At 43.8% G+C, this 16279-nt stretch overlaps 1 protein-coding gene across 1 annotated transcript in view; it reads right to left on the bottom strand.

Annotated features, from left to right (window-relative positions):
- Nucleotides 1–220: 220 nt before the first annotated feature.
- The window catches only part of LOC124720051 (high affinity cGMP-specific 3',5'-cyclic phosphodiesterase 9A), a gene marked incomplete at its 3' end in the record, with an annotated part of 606367 nt that continues 590308 nt past the window's right edge, over nucleotides 221–16279 (bottom strand). The window contains exons 13-15 of the mRNA XM_047245312.1: nucleotides 15236–15459; nucleotides 8348–8521; nucleotides 221–251 (exon numbers count right to left, since the gene is read on the bottom strand). Coding sequence (XP_047101268.1) covers nucleotides 221–251; nucleotides 8348–8521; nucleotides 15236–15459 — 429 coding nt within the window. The remainder of the gene's footprint in view (nucleotides 252–8347; nucleotides 8522–15235; nucleotides 15460–16279) is intronic.

Genomic DNA, 16279 nt, shown 5'->3' on the forward strand with positions numbered 1-16279 from the left:
CCCTGTACATGTGCTGTAACCTAAAGCCGATGACTCACCCACGGGGGCGGCGTGCCTTGGGCAACGTGGTGGCCTTGCCGTCGGGGGCAGAGGACGGCTCCGGGGTGGTGGCGCCACCCCCGCTGACGCTGACGGGGCTCCCACTGACGGTGCTGCGGCGGCGGGCGCCCGGCTGCCTGGTGGGCGTAGCCTCGCGGCTGCTGGGGCTGCTGCGGTCGCTGCCACTGCTGCCAAATGCGAAGCTCCGCAGCCTGCAAGACGCGGGAGAGGGGGTGTGAAATGTGTGTTGTATGTACGGGGTGAACATTAGTAAAACCGACAAACTGCAGCGAGGATTCCTGACTGGAAATTGAGGGGAATATTCATATGAACCTGTGTCCGGAAATGCATTGTTGCCACGGTACATGGTGCTGCTGATGAATAAAAGTTCCATGTCTGTAGCACACAGATGTCTGTTATGCAGACTGATGATGCTAGTTCTGGTAAAGGTTGTTTTGTTGGTAAAGAGGACTGATGACAGAAACTCCATAATTGTGATGGTCTGATGCAGAAATCCTTCCCACAGAGGAAAATCGGCTACTGATAACCCTTGCACTTGTATGTGATAGGCACAGCAGTGGTCGTCAGTTACGGTACACACAATCGTACTTTGGCTAATATGATGCCTGTTGCCTGCTCACACAGTCTGCCATTTTTGTGCACGTTCATCTGTGTGAAAGGGCCCTTGATTACACATAAACACAAAAAAGGCTGGAAATGTCATGTGATGTGGCCGGTTCCTGTGAGGGTACTTGTTTTCTAATAGGCGTGCTGCATCTCACAGCTTCCACCTGCCTGTTGTATACAAACACGATCTCGGCTTGTTCCCCAACTGACTACCGAACTATTCTGCTGTTTACAGTATGCTGTGTGAGTCACACAGTCTGCAACACACAAGGAACTCATGGCACGTGATCAGAGGAAGTTTCATTCCTCAGCTCCATCTATTCTGGCAATCATGCATTTCTAGACACATGTTCATAGTAGCTTTCTTCCTCGATTTCCAGTCAGGACTCTGTCCATGCAGTTTGTTGGTTATATTTATGTTCACCCCATCTCGCTCCCCCCTCTCTCATTATATATATATATATATATATATATATCAGCATGCAGTTTACGGTGAATCATAGCAGACTATGGGGCGCATACGTTGGTACATGCACAATAATCACAACGTTTATATTGTCCAAGATAATGAGGCAAGTACATGTTTTTTAAATGGGGCGCTATACATTTTTTACCATCATTCGAACGCTCTGCAAAAGACGCGTTATAGTGAAGTAACGCATGTTGCTATTGTGATTCAAACTTTGCTTAAAAGAGGGCGTATGAGGATTTACCTACGTAGCGTAGGCCGTGCATGCTGCATAGAGCACGGCAACTCATCTCGCGGGTCGCGCGAGGCGTGTTTACAGTGCGCACCCGCTTCCGACCACCTTGACCTTCAATCGTACAATATTTCCCAGCGTCTTTTAAGCGAAGTTTGAATCACAATAGCAACATGCGTTACATCACTATACGCATCTCTTCCAGAGCATTCAAATGATGGTAAAAAAAGTATAGCGTCCCTTTTAAAAACATGTACTTGTCTCATTATCTCGGTCAATATAAACGTTTTGAGTATTGTGTATGTACCAAAGTATGTGCCCCATAGTCGGCTATGATTCACCGAACACCGCTTGTCGATACTTGCAATCGCCCCCAGAAGAATGGCAGTGTTACGTCTTACACGACTCAGCCTGTGTGTGTGTGTGTGTGTGTGTGTGTGTGTGTGTGTGTGTGTGTGAGTGTGTGTCTATATATATATATATATATATATATATATATACAGGGTGAGTCACCTAACGTTACCGCTGGATATATTTCGTAAACCACATCAAATACTGACGAACCGATTCCACAGACCGAACGTGAGGAGAGGGGCTAGTGTAATTGGTTAATACAAACCATACAAAAATGCACGGAAGTATGTTTTTTAACACAAACCTACGTTTTTTTAAATGGAACCACGTTAGTTTTGTTAGCACATCTGAACATATAAACAAATACTTAATCAGTGCCATTTGTTGCATTGTAAAATGTTAATTACATCCGGAGATATTGTAACCTAAAGTTGACACTTGAAACCTCTGACGTTCAGTTGCGTGTTGTAACAAACACGGGCCACGGTCGGCGAGCAGCATCTGCAGGGATATGTTTACGATGACGACCGTGTTTACGAGTGTGGCTGTAGTGCACTGTTGTGGTTTGGTCTAGCTGTCGCAGTGTCTGCATGTAGCCCTTGCTGCTATTGTTATTCTGCATTCGTCTCCGCACGCAGACCAACTGTAGTACAACGTGTTACTAGACGTCTGTGGTAGTGTAGTGTTGTAGGAACTGTGACCATGGTGTATCGAACTCTGAAAAGGCGGAATGATACTCATCTATGGCGAGTGTCGACGAAATGCAGCTGAAGCCTGCAGGGTGTATGCAGAACGGTACCCGGACAGAGAGCATCCAACGTGCCGCACACTGCAAAACATCTACCGCCAACTGTATGCAACAGGTATGGTCGTAGCACGCAAACGGGTCCGTAACAGGCCCGTCACAGGAGAAGCGGGTGCAGTTGGTGTGCTAGCTGCTGTTGCCATGAACCCACACATGAGTACACGTTACATTGCGAGAGCCGGTGGACTGAGTCAAAGTAGTGTCATGCGCATACTGCATCGTCACCGCTTTCACCCATTTCATGTGTCGCTACATCAGCAATTACATGGTGATGACTTCAATCATCGAGTGCAATTCTGTCAGTGGGCATTAACAGAGAATGCGTTGCAGTTCTACCTGTTTACCGATGAAGCGGGTTTCACAAACCACGGGGCAGTGAATCTACGGAACATGCATTACTGGTCCGTGGACAATCCTCGCTGGCTCAGACAGGTAGAGCGACAGCGACCGTGGACTGTAAATGTATGGTGCGGAATCATTGGCGACCACCTCATTGGTCCTCACTTCATTGCAGGGGCCCAAACAGATGCAACATACATCGCGTTTCTACAGAATGATCTGCCAACGTTGCTCGAAAATGTCCCACTGGAAATGCGTCGACGTATGTGGTACCAGCATGATGGTGCACCTGCACATTCTGCAATTAACACTAGCCAGACCCTTGACAGGATGTTTGATGGGCGTTTCATAGGACGTGGAGGACGCATAAATTGGCCAGCCCGTTCTCCTGATCTTACACCTCTGGAGTTCTTTCTGTGGGGTACGTTAAAGGAGAATGTGTACCGTGATGTGCCTACAACCCCAGAGGATATGAAACAACGTATTGTGGCAGCCTGCGACGACATTACACCAGATGTACTGCGGCGTGTACGACATTCATTACGCCAGAGATTGCAATTGTGTGCAGCAAATGATGGCCACCACATTGAACATCTATTGGCCTGACATGTCGGGAGACACTCTATTCCACTCCGTAATTGAAAACGGAAACCACATGTGTACGTGTACCTCACCCCTCATGGTAATGTACATGTGTGTCAGTGAAAAAGACCAATAAAAAGGTGTTAGCATGTGGACGTAATGTGCTGTTCCAGTCTCTTCTGTATCTAAGGTCCAACACCGTTCCCTTTGGATCCCTACGTAATTCGGTGCTCTCCGATACACACGATCGAACAGCGGAGGAGTGGTACTCAAGCGTCAACTTTAGGTTACAATATCTCCGGATGTAATAAACATTTTAGAATGCAACAAACGGCACTGATTACGTATTTGTTTATATGTTCAGATGTGCTAACAAAACTAACGGGGTTCCATTTAAAAAACATAGGTTTGTGTTAAAAAACATACTTCCGTGCATTTTTGTATGGTTTGTATTAAACAGTTACACTAGCCCCTCTCCTCACGTTCGGTCTGTGGAATCGGTTCGTCAGTATTTGATGTGGTTTACGAAATATATCCAGCGGTAACGTTACGTGACTCACCCTGTATATATAGACCCAGTGGTTGTTGCCTCCAAGACAGAAGTGAGACTCATCTGAAAGATGACCCACTGCAATCTGTGGGCCTCCATGTTTATTGTTGCTGACACAGGTGAGTCCAGCTTCAGAGTGAAAATCTCATTCTGGAAACATCCCCCAGGCTGTGGCTAAGCCATGTCGATACTTGCAATCGCCCCCGGAAGAATGGCAGTGTTACGTCTTACACGACTCAGCCTGTATGTGTGTGTGTGTGTGTGTGTGTGTGTGAGTGTGTGTAAGAGAGAGATAGAGAGAGTGAGAGAGAGAGAGAGGGGGGGGAAGGAGTTGGGTGAGGGAGAGGGGGGGGGGAATGATGCGAGGTGTGATATCATCAGGGTGTATTGTTTTTATATCTAAGGAGGTTTATTTCACAAGATATTAGTATGTTTGTTTGTCCCTGTAAAGCGATGTTGATCAGTCCATTTTGTCATATCTGTATGGAGAGTTTGGTTAAATCATTATACACACGTCACTATAAAATAAGCTGCACTCAGAAAGAAAAGGTATAGTCCAATCATTGTTGGTAGGCAGGTAGATGGCACCAAACATGTGCCATGATTACACTTACAATTATGAAGGATCAACACATATTGTGCAAAACGGCCACAAAATGTACATGTTAGTATGCTGTCGGACCATCATGGTTGTGAATACAAGCATCGAGATATCACAGCATGGTATTGTACAGGACTCGGATTTAGCTCTGTGATACTTCATCCCATGCTGCTTACAACTGGATATACAGATACCACAGACTGGTGGGCGGGCTTGGAGTCCTGACAGTCTGCTCCATGGCTCCCCACACATTCTCAATTGTGAAGAATAAGGCGATGCTGCTGGCCATCGCAGAGTATCGACAGCTGCCTGGTAGTAGGTGACAGCAGTATGAGGATGAGGGCTGTCTTGTTGAAATAGGGGATGGATGTGGGCATTGATGAAGAGCACTACCATGCAACTGTCACGGAACCTGTTTGAAACACCAATGGTGAGTGAGCACCAAGGATGTTGCTCCCAACAAAATCACAGAAGATTGTGGGACGTGTGGGGGAGACTAGGAATCATTCTTCGTGGCGCCCTCCACTATGCCTCCTGACATGGACCCAGTGGTTGTTGCCTCCAAGGCAGAAGTGAGACTCATCTAAAACATGACCCACTGCAATCTGTGGGCCTCCATGTTTATTGTTGCTGACACAGGTGAGTCCAGCTTCAGAGTGAAAATCTCATTCTGGAAACATCCTGCAGGCTGTGGCTAAGCCATGTCTCCGCAATATCCTTTCTTTCAGGAGTGCTAGTTCTGCAAGGTTCACAGGAGAGCTTCTGTAAAGTTTGGAAGGTATTAGATGAGGTACTGGCAGAAGTAAAGCTGTGAGAACGCGGTGTGAGTCGTGCTTGGGTATCTCAGTTGGTAGAGCACTTGCCTGCAAAAGGCAAAGGTCCCGAGTTCGAGTTTCGGTCCGACGCACAGTTTTAATCTGCCAGGAAGTTTCAAATCAGCGCACACTCTGCTGCAGAGTGAAAATCTCATTCTGGAATGCTACTGGTTTGCATATCAAAGTGAATTCGGTGCTTCTTTCATGTCGCCTTAATAGTGACACAATTTCACTTTCTAGAAGTGCACCTTTTTTGTCACATGTTGTAGAATACAATATGTAGATAAATTTACAATGTAATTCAACAGTCTAGGAATTGTAATTATGCATTAGTGTAATCTCCGCAGTGTAACTAAAATAGTCTTGTATGTTTATATACAGGAAAAATGAATTCTACAAAAAACTTATTACTCCTCAAAAAAAAATTACTTTTATATTTTCTACATATTTGCAAACTGTATTGTATTTGAAGTTACTGATTGTATTTCATGTCTGTGAAATTGTTTTGAAAAGTAATTTAAAAAATGGCTTTTTTACATGAATAATTCATACATCAGTTTGTATGTAAAAGAATCGACATGTCATTGCAGCATCTTCGAGTGACCATGTACGTTGTTGTATTGCTGGTCACTTGGCTCTGACGTGTCGAGTTGAAAAAGTTGTCAAGTCGTGGCACAAAGAACCGGTCAGTTTGTATTTGTTTAAGGACTGTAAATTATGATGGCTTGAAGAAATGAATTTTATAATGTTTATTAAAAATTAATGTGAAGACAAAGTTATCAGCAATATCTACACTATTTTGTCATGCATATTCCAAAATTAAAACCTGAATTCCTCTCACAAGAACAAGAAGTGTACCACTAAACAGAGTGCCAACAAATAATTCATCAATCTGCAGATGAGTTCCAAAAGTTGTATACAAACAATTAACTTAGTTTTCCTACCTAAAATTTTCCCATTCTGATATACATCTTTTATGGAAACATAAAAATAGCAAAATTTTACAAAGTTTGTTAGGTTTTAACACTACAGATATTGCAGTCACTGGATCAAGGAGACATGTTAGACAGAGATCTATACTTCTACAATTCTTGTTGTTTCAATACAGTTATGTTACCTCAATTCCTTCCATCATTTTAGTGATATGACTACCTTGCCATTCTGCAATTATGTTACCTCAACCGCTTCCATCATTTTGGTTTAGATTAGAGAGATTAGATTAGATTAGTACTTGCTCCATAGATCATGAATACGACACTTCGTAATGATGTGGATCATGTCAGGTTAATAAAAGGTGTCTATACAAGATATTACATTATACAATTTTTTTTTTTTTTTGAGATTGAGAAATTACCCACTTACTATATGCCATTAAGAAATTCTTTTAATTTCATTTTAAATGCTATATGGCTATCTGTCAGACTTTTGATGCTATTAGGTAAGTGACCAAAGACATTTGTAGCAGCATAATTTACCCCCTTCTGAGCCAAAGTTAGATTTAACCTTGAGTAGTGAAGATCATCCTTTCTCCTAGTGTTGTAGCCATGTACACTGCTATTACTTTTGAATTCGTTTGGATTGTTAATAACAAATTTCATAATTGAATATATATGTTGTGAGGCTACAGTAAAGATCTCTAGCTCTTTAAATAAGTGTCTGCAGGATGATCTTGGATGAGCTCCAGCAATTATTCTTATTACACGCTTTTGTGCAATGAACACACTTTTACTCAATCATGAGTTACCCCAGAATATGATGCCATACAAAAGCAGAGAATGAAAATAGCCGTGGTAAGCTAATTTACTGAGATGTATATCGCCAAAATTTGCAATGACCCTAATAGCATAAATAGCTGAACTCAGACGTTTCAGCAGATCCTCAGTGTGTTTTTTCCAGTTCAACCCCTCATCAACGCATACACCTAGAAATTTTGAATATTCTACCTTAGCTACCAATTTCTGATCGAAGTCTATATTTATTAATGGGGTCATTCCATTTACTGTGTGGAACTGTATATACCGTGTTTTGTCAAAGTTCAATGAGAGCCCATTTGCAGAGAAGCACTTAATGATTTTCTGAAAAACATCATTAACAATTTCACCAGTTAATTCTTGTCTGTCGGGTGTGATAGCTATACTTGTATCATCGGCAAAAAGTACCAGCTTTGCACCTTTGTGAATATAGAATGGCAAGTCATTAATATATATTAAGAACAGCAGAGGACCCAAGACCGAACCTCGCGGCACCCCATTCTCGATTGATCCCCAGTTTGAGAAATCACCAGTTTTTTGCATATTATGTGGACTGTTTATTTCAACTTTCTGCACTCTTCCAGTTAGGTATGATTTAAACCATTTGAGCACTGTCCCATTCATACCACAGTACTTGAGCTTATCTAGAAGTATTCCACGATTTACACAATCAAAAGCCTTTGATAGATCACAAAAAATCCCAACGGGTGACTTCCAGTTACTCAGAGCATTTAATATTTGATTAGTGAAAGTATATGTAGCATTTTCCGTTGAAAAACCCTTCTGGAAACCAAACTGACACTTTGTTAAAACTTTATTTTTACAAAGGTGTGAAGCTACTCTACAATACATTACTTTTTCCAGAATTTTGGATAAGGCAGTCAGAAGAGAGATTGGGCTACCAACCATGCCATTCTTTTACAGCCACTGCCGATTGGATGAGGAAGGTGTTGCTCCATGGCGATCTCCGAATGGAAGGCTGCTAGTTGGTGTCAGGAAACGTGGGCAAGCTATATGGATGCACACGGGTGATGACTGCATTGGACAGAGGTCGATGTTGGATGGATGAAGAGTCATTCCTGGGGGTGGGGTTATTGTTTGCTCTCACCTTTTCCCAGAAGTCAGGTAACTGGAGGGGACTCAAAGTGCTGAGCGTAGAGCAGGTCAGAGACGAATCACTCACCTGGCCAGTATGGAGGGCTTGGCGTGCCCTTGCGCCCTGTCAGAGGGTGTGCCTTGAGTGCTAGCAGCAGCTGAGTAGTCGGTGACAGTCTGGGTTGCGGGTGCCGGAGGGTTCTCCTCGGCCTCGTCCGGTGGCAGCGGGCCCTGGCGGCGGCTGTCTAGCGAGGACCGGCCACTGGAAAACGAGAGGCAAGACTACCTCACCCACTCGTGGACCACTTAGGCAAGGATGTTTGCCAAGTCACACTAGTGGAGACTCTCTGCGTTGGTATCATCTTTACTCCTCACAGTTTCCTTTCTAGCAGATTACTGTTTCATGCAGACACTAGTAATTTGTTACATGAGGTGGATAATAATCTGAAAATCAGGTAACATAGACCAAACAGAACTGGAACAAAACGTAGTTTCTTACCTTTTCACCCTCAAATATGAAACTTTTATAGAAAGAAGTAGCAGAACAATTCATTAACAAAAATCTTTTCAATTTCATAAAAGTAGGAACTAAATCATTTCAACACAATTTTATAGAAACATAAAATTGTTATTCTAAGAGTACACAAACTACATTGTTTGCTTTGTTAAAAAATTATGGAATCCCTAATAGGCTGTGTGGATGAACATCTCGGGGAGGTGTTGTGTAATATTAATAGCGATTTGTTCCTCTGGGAGCCCTCAAAAAACTGCAGTATGTAGTGTAAACGCCACTGTCAAATAGTATTTTACAAAAGGGTACACGGAAGTACTGTACAATCCGATAAATACATTTGTAATTTATCTTTTCAATCTTTGCTTTGTCTTTAGTTTTGAATAGATAATTCTCAATTTTTATTATTTTAAAGAGTATTTCCCTTCATTCAAACCTAGCAACTGGCTACACTAATAATGTCTGATACAATATGGATGCATGGGGCAGACAAGCCTTTACATCAAAAAAATTTCAATTTCAGCATAAACTGTAACAGTAATTTAAAAGGCAAAATTAATTGGATGTTCCTGTCAGTGTTAAATAATTGAAGTATGTGGGTGACTGTTAAATTGCAATATTAATGAAATAACTTATAAAATGTGGGAGAATAAAAAACATCAGTTGTTAAAAATATAGAAGCTAAATGTCCTACAATACTGTAAATAATTTATATTTGTTGTGAAATAGCATAGGCAATTATATTGAATCTAAACAACAATGTATCATAATAGGCTGATCATTAGATATTTATAAATAGGTATGTGCAGGCCACTGAGTAATTGTAGTTTTAATTGTCATCCATGTCTGAGTCTGTGTATTCAATGGCGCTGTTACTACTTCAGAGACAGTGTCCATTATCTTGTGTCTGAAAAAAATAAAAGAAGAGTTGGAGGCAAAGTGCTTCACGTTATTACGAAATAAGAACCCAGATGATATTAATGCTGTTGCAAAGGTAAGTGTAAATTATGAACATACAGTCCACCCCGATAGCTTAGTGGTCAGCGTGACGGACTGCCATCCTAAGGGGCCTGGGTTCGATTCCCGGCTGGGTGGAGGATTTTCTCCGCTCAGGGACTGGGTGTTGTGTTGTCTTCATCATCATTTCATCACCATGCGGCGTGCAGGTCGCCAATGTGGACTCGAATGTAATAAGACCTGCACCAAGGCGGCCCCGGACCTGCCCCGTAAGGGGCCTCTTGGCCAATGACACCAAACGCTCACTTCATTTCCATGAAAATACACTACTAGCCATTAAAATTGCTACACCACAAAGATGACGTGCTACAGACACGATATTTAACCAACAGGAAGAAAATGCTGTGATATGCAAATGATTAGCTTTTCAGAGCATTCACACAAGGTTGGCTCCGGTGGCGACACCTACAACGTGCTGACACGAGGAAAGTTTCCAACCGATTTCTCATACACAAACAGCAGTTGACCGGCGTTGCCTGGTGAAACGTTGTTGTGATGCCTCGTGTAAGGAGGAGAAATGCGTACCATTACGTTTCGGACTTTGATAAAGGTCAGATTGTAGCCTATCGCGATTGCTGTTTATCGTATCGCGACATTGCTGCTCGCGTTGGTCGAAATCCAATGACTGTTAGCAGAATATGGAATCGGTGGGTTCAGGAGGGTAATACGGATCACCGTGCTGGATCCCAATGGCCTCGTATCACTAGCAGTCAAGATGACAGGCATCTTATCTGCACGGCTGTAATGGATCGTGCAGCCACGTCTCAATCCCTGAGTCAACAGATGGGGACGTTTGCAAGACAACAACCATCTCCACGAACAGTTTGATGACGTTTGCAGCAGCACGGACTATCAGCTCAGAGACCGTGGCTGCGGTCACCCTTGATGCTGCATCACAGACAGGAGTGCCTGTGATGGTGTACTCGACGACGAACCTGGGTGCACGAATGGCAAAACGTCATTTTTGCGGATGAATGCAGATTCTGTTTGCAGCATCATGATGATCGCATTCGTGTTTGGCGACATTGCGGTGAACATACATTGGGAGTGTGTATTCATCATCGCCATACTGGCATGTCACCCGGCGTGATGGTATGGGGTGCCATTGGTTACACGTCTTGGTCACCTCTCTTTCGCATTGACAGCACTTTCAACAGTGGACGTTACATTTCAGATGTGTTATGACCCGAGGCTTTACCCTTCACTCAATCCCTGCAAAACACTACATTTCAGCAGGATAATGCAAGACCACATGTTGCAGGTCCTTACAGGCCTTTCTGCATACAGAAAATGTTCGACTGCTGCCCTGGATAGCACATTCTCCAGGTCTCTCACCAATTGAAAATGTCTAGTGAATGGTGGCTGAGCAACTGGCTCGTCAAAATACGCATCACTACTCTTGATGAACTGTGGTATCGTGTTGAAGCTGCATGGGCAGCTGTACCTGTATACACCATCCAAGCTCTGTTTGACTCAATGCCCAGGCGAATCAAGGCTTTTATTACGGCCAGAGTTTGTTGTTGTGGGTACTGATTTCTCAGGATCTATGCACCCAAATTGCATGAAAATGTAATCACATGTCAGTTCTAGTATAATATATTTGTCCAATGAATACCTGTTTATCATCTGCATTTCTTCTTGGTGTAGCAATTTTAATGGCCAGTAGTGTATAAATTTTCATTATTTATTTAACAATGTCGACTTCGTCGCTGGCATATGGTGATGCTGCCAATTAAATCATCAGCTGAAAATATCAAAGTTTTCTAAAGTTTTGATTTAGTGGCTAAATTATAAGTAAAACGGTAAGGAATAGACTCTACAGAGTGTTGTAATCATTCTGGAGTGATTACGATCCACACATCTCGCAGTACTACCCACAATTCTTCTTGCGTAGCCAGTGCTGGGTTACTGATTGGATATGGGTATTGACAGCATTCCACGAATGCTCGACTGTGGTAAGACTAAAGGAACTGGAGGGGCCAAGCTGAGGCTGTGAAATCACTGGGGTGTCTATCAAGCCTGCTGTGCAGCTGAACAGCAGTGATGTGGGACATTGTCCTATCGAAACACACCATATCCATCAGGCTAATCCAGTCCCATAGTGCTCAGAGCCTCAATGCAGTGCCAGAAAGGGGTGAAGATGGCCACACGAGGGTCCACACTATGCACACCTGTCATTGGTCCCATCTGTCATTATTCCCTGCAACTGGACAATAGGGCCAAATCTTTGTCATGGGAACACAGCCCAACTGTAACAGAGCAATTGTAACAGAGCCACCTCCTGTCTAGGCAGTACCTTGTCAACACGTGCGATCCACAGTTTTGTGGGACAGATGCTTCTTTCGCATCTGTCCATCATCCTCAAACAACTGAAGCCACGCTTCATTGGACCCTGCTACACAGTGCCACTGTTCCATGGTCCAACGATGATGTTTTCAGGCCTGTAGCAGTATTATGATCTCTGTGTTGGGGCGTCAACAGAGAGACACAAGTCGTTCACTGGCTACCGAAGTGCATGTGATGCTCTTGTCTCCATAGACTCCTGGCAGAATCAGGTTCCTGACACTACGTATCCAAATGAGTGTCCGTCTGAATCGCAGCAGACCATGAATCGCACCATATGACTCTGAGTAGGCAACAAGACGTCCATTCACCAAAGTACCCAGATAGGAGAGTACCAGCAAAGAGAGCAATACAGAGGCTGCATAAAAATTGGCGCACCTACAGATCTGTGCAAAATGAAAAAGTCAATAAATTCATTTAGAAGCTATTCCAGACATTCACTGTAGAATTATTCGAAGCGCAAAGAAGTCTACACATAAATTGGCCCACCAGAACAGGAACATGAGAGTAGGATGATTTGCCAGTAGATATTAAAAAGTCTTAACTTGAAGGCATATCATGTGACGGTTTTGCAGCACTTACGTCTCCGGCCATCCTGATTTAGGTTTTCCGTGATTTCCCTAAATCGTTTCAGGCAAATGCCGGGATGGTTCCTTTGACAGGGCACGGCCGATTTCCTTCCCCATCCTTCCCTAACCCGAGCTTGCGCTCCGTCTCTAATGACCTCGTTGTCGACGGGACGTTAAACACCACTAACCTAACCTAACCTTTGCAGCACTTACAGGAGGATGAATGTCAGAAACGTGAAGATTACTGCACATGGCTTTTGAATAACATCAACGATGGTTTGTTAGACCCTTTCCATTACGTCATGACTGATGAAGCTTCGTCTTTCTAGTCACGTAAATTCATAGATCACGAGATACTGGGCAACGGAGAACCATAACACTGTGTGTCAGCAACACCTCCATCATGACAAAATTGCGTTTGGCTAGGCATAACAGGAACATGCATCATTGGGCCGATATTTTTTGACACTGCCCTCAACGCGTTTGCTTATATGGTAATTTTGGATACATTTTGTGCTCAGCTCACTGAATATGAAAGACAATACTGCTTCTTCCAGCAAGATGGGCAACATACCACCTGTCTAAAGTATCCCTGGAACAAGTCCATGGTGTCTTCACTGAGGAACGAACTATCAGCTAACATTTATGGCCACTGTATTTGCTGGATCTAACAACATACGACATTTTCCTGTGGAGACTATTGAAAAGCAAGGTCTGTGAAACCTCCACACACAATACAGAAACCAAAAGACTATATTAGCCACGAGGCTGCCGCCATCGATATCCGAACTTTATTCGACGTGTATCTGTGTATGCTTAGACGTGTACAGTTGTGTACTGATGTTGCAGGGGATCACATTCAGTGTCTTCTACAAATGAATTTTTCAGTGCATTTTTCATTGCAAATGACGGGTACGTCCACTTCAGGTCTTTGTTTTGTAATTTCACTGCATTTTCTTTGTACACTATTGGCCATTAAAATTGATACACCAAGAAGAAATGCAGATCATAAACTGGTATTCATTGGACAAATATATTATACTAGAACTCACATGTGATTACATTTTCATGCAATATGGGTGCATAGATCCTGAGAAATCAGTACCCAGAACAACCAACTCTGGCTGTAATAACGGCCTCGATACGCCTGGGCATTGAGTCAAACAGAGCTCGGATGGCGTGTACAGGTACAGCTGCCCATGCAGCTTCAACACAATACCACAGTTCATCGAGAGTAGTGACTGGCGTATTGTGACGAGCCAGTTGCTTGGCGATCATTGACCAGACGTTTTCAATTAGTGAGAGATCTGGAGAATGTGCTGGCCAGGGCAGCACTCAAACATTTTCTGTATCCAGAAAGGCCCGTACAGGACCTGCAACATGCGGTCGTGCATTATCCTGCTGAAATGTAGGGTTTTGCAGGGATGGAATGAAGGGTAGAGCCACGGGTCGTAACACATCTGAAATGTAACGTGCAATGTTTAAAGTGCCGTCAGTGCGAACAAGAGGTGACTGAGTCGTGTAACCAATGGCACCCCATACCATCACGCTGGCTCATACGCCAGTACGGGGATGATGAATACACACTTCCAATGTGCGTTCACCGCGATATCGCCAAACACGGATGCGATCATCATGATGCTGTAAACAGAACCTGGATTCATCCGAAAAAATGATGTTTTGCCATTCTAGCCCCCAGGTTTGTCGTCGAGTACACCATCGCAGACGCTCCTGTCTGTGATGCAGCGTCAAGGGTTACCGCAGCCACGGTCTCCGAGCTGATAGTCCATGCTGCTGCAAACGTCGTTGAACTGTTCGTGCAGATGGTTGTCGTCTTGCAAACGTCCCCATTTGTTGACTCAGGGATGGAGATGTGGCTGCATGATTCGTTACAGCCGTGCAGATAATATGCCTGTCATCTCGACTGCTAGTGATACGAGGCCGTTGGGATCAAGCACGGCGTTCCGTATTACCCTCCTGAATTCACCGATTCCATATTCTGTTAACAGCCATTGGATCTCCACCAACGCGAGCAGCAATGTCGCGATACAATAAACCGCAATCGCGATAGGCTAAAATCAGACCTTTATCAAAGTTGGAAACAAGATGGTACGCATTTCTCGTTCTTACACGAGGCATCACAAAAACGTTTCACCAGGCAACGCCGGTCAGCTGCTGTTTGTGTATGAGAAATCGCTTGGAAACTTTCCTCATGTCAGCACGTTGTAGGTGTCGCCACCAGTGCCAACCTTGTGTGAACGCTCTGAAAAGCTAATCATTTGCATATCACAGCATCTTCTTCCTGTCGGTTAAATTTCGCGTCTGTAGGACGTCATCTTCGTGGTGCAGCAATTTTAATGTCCAGTAGTGTACTTCCACAGGCTACTTTTATGTATGCCACCCTGTACTAACAGCTACAAAAAACTTTGTGTACGAAAGCGTCCTCTGACTAGCTCTCCGCAACACCCTTCCTGCGGTGTGATGGACATGAGCAGTGGAGTGTCAGCAGGGCCCTGGAACACCTGAGTCTTCCTACCTGTGACTCCCTGGAGCGCCGCCCCCATTGCAGAGCTCTCCGCCCCCACTGGAGGCAGGCGACACCACGCTGCGCTTGCGGCCCCCGTAGTACCCCACACTGCCAAACTCGCCCTCGCGGCTGCCTTTGCGACTGCCGGGGATGCTCTTCCTGCCGGTTGTTGACGTCACTGGGCCCTCAGAAGTTGCGATTTTGAATTTCAGTGTCTTCTCGCTGACCTCCACCTGCAATGGATACAAGTACACTGACTAAAATTCCTCACAAGTGGTGACATAATACATTTATTTATTTACTTGCTTGTTTACTTGTGTCAGAAGCCTACCTTTACACTACACCATTGTAAACATCATATAGATATTTAGAAAAGGAACATTCAGATATATCACTGACCATATGTGCAAATCAGATGACATGTGTCCAAAACTGAACCACACACAGGGCAAAGCCATTTGCAAGCATGAGGTCCCACACTGAACAAGCAAGCAGACGAAGAGGGGACTGCCAAAGATGTTCCGTAGTTCATGGTAAATGGTAAATGATAACAGCCAAACAGTTGCAGGATAAAGATTTATTAAAATCCTTGACCACGGTTTCGGTACATCTAAATATACCTTCATCAGAAGTAAAATACACTAAAATCACATCCCGCAGTGGAGATACATAAAACAATTGTGCCAAAGGTGTCGTCAGTAGTTAAAACATCATCTCCATTTGTACAACATAATTATGGACAGAGGTTCGATGCGAACACAGCATAGCATCAGTACTTCCCCTGTCAACTGTTTTCAGGATTTTAAATGAGATGGTCAAGGATTATAATAAATCTTTATCCTGCAACTGTATGGCTGTTATCATTTACCGTGAAGAATTTCAACACTTGCTCTTTCAACCATGTTTAAAATCTTGTGCCACAGTTTGTTATTCTCCATACACACTCACATTTGCTATCCTATGATGCCAAATTTTCAGTCTGGAACCACACGGCTGCTACGGTCGCAGGTTCGAATCCTGCCTCGGGCATGGATGTGAGTCACGTCCTTAGGT

This window comes from Schistocerca piceifrons, chromosome 11, assembly GCF_021461385.2.
Source record: "Schistocerca piceifrons isolate TAMUIC-IGC-003096 chromosome 11, iqSchPice1.1, whole genome shotgun sequence".
In the NCBI taxonomy this organism is placed as follows: domain Eukaryota; kingdom Metazoa; phylum Arthropoda; class Insecta; order Orthoptera; family Acrididae; genus Schistocerca; species Schistocerca piceifrons.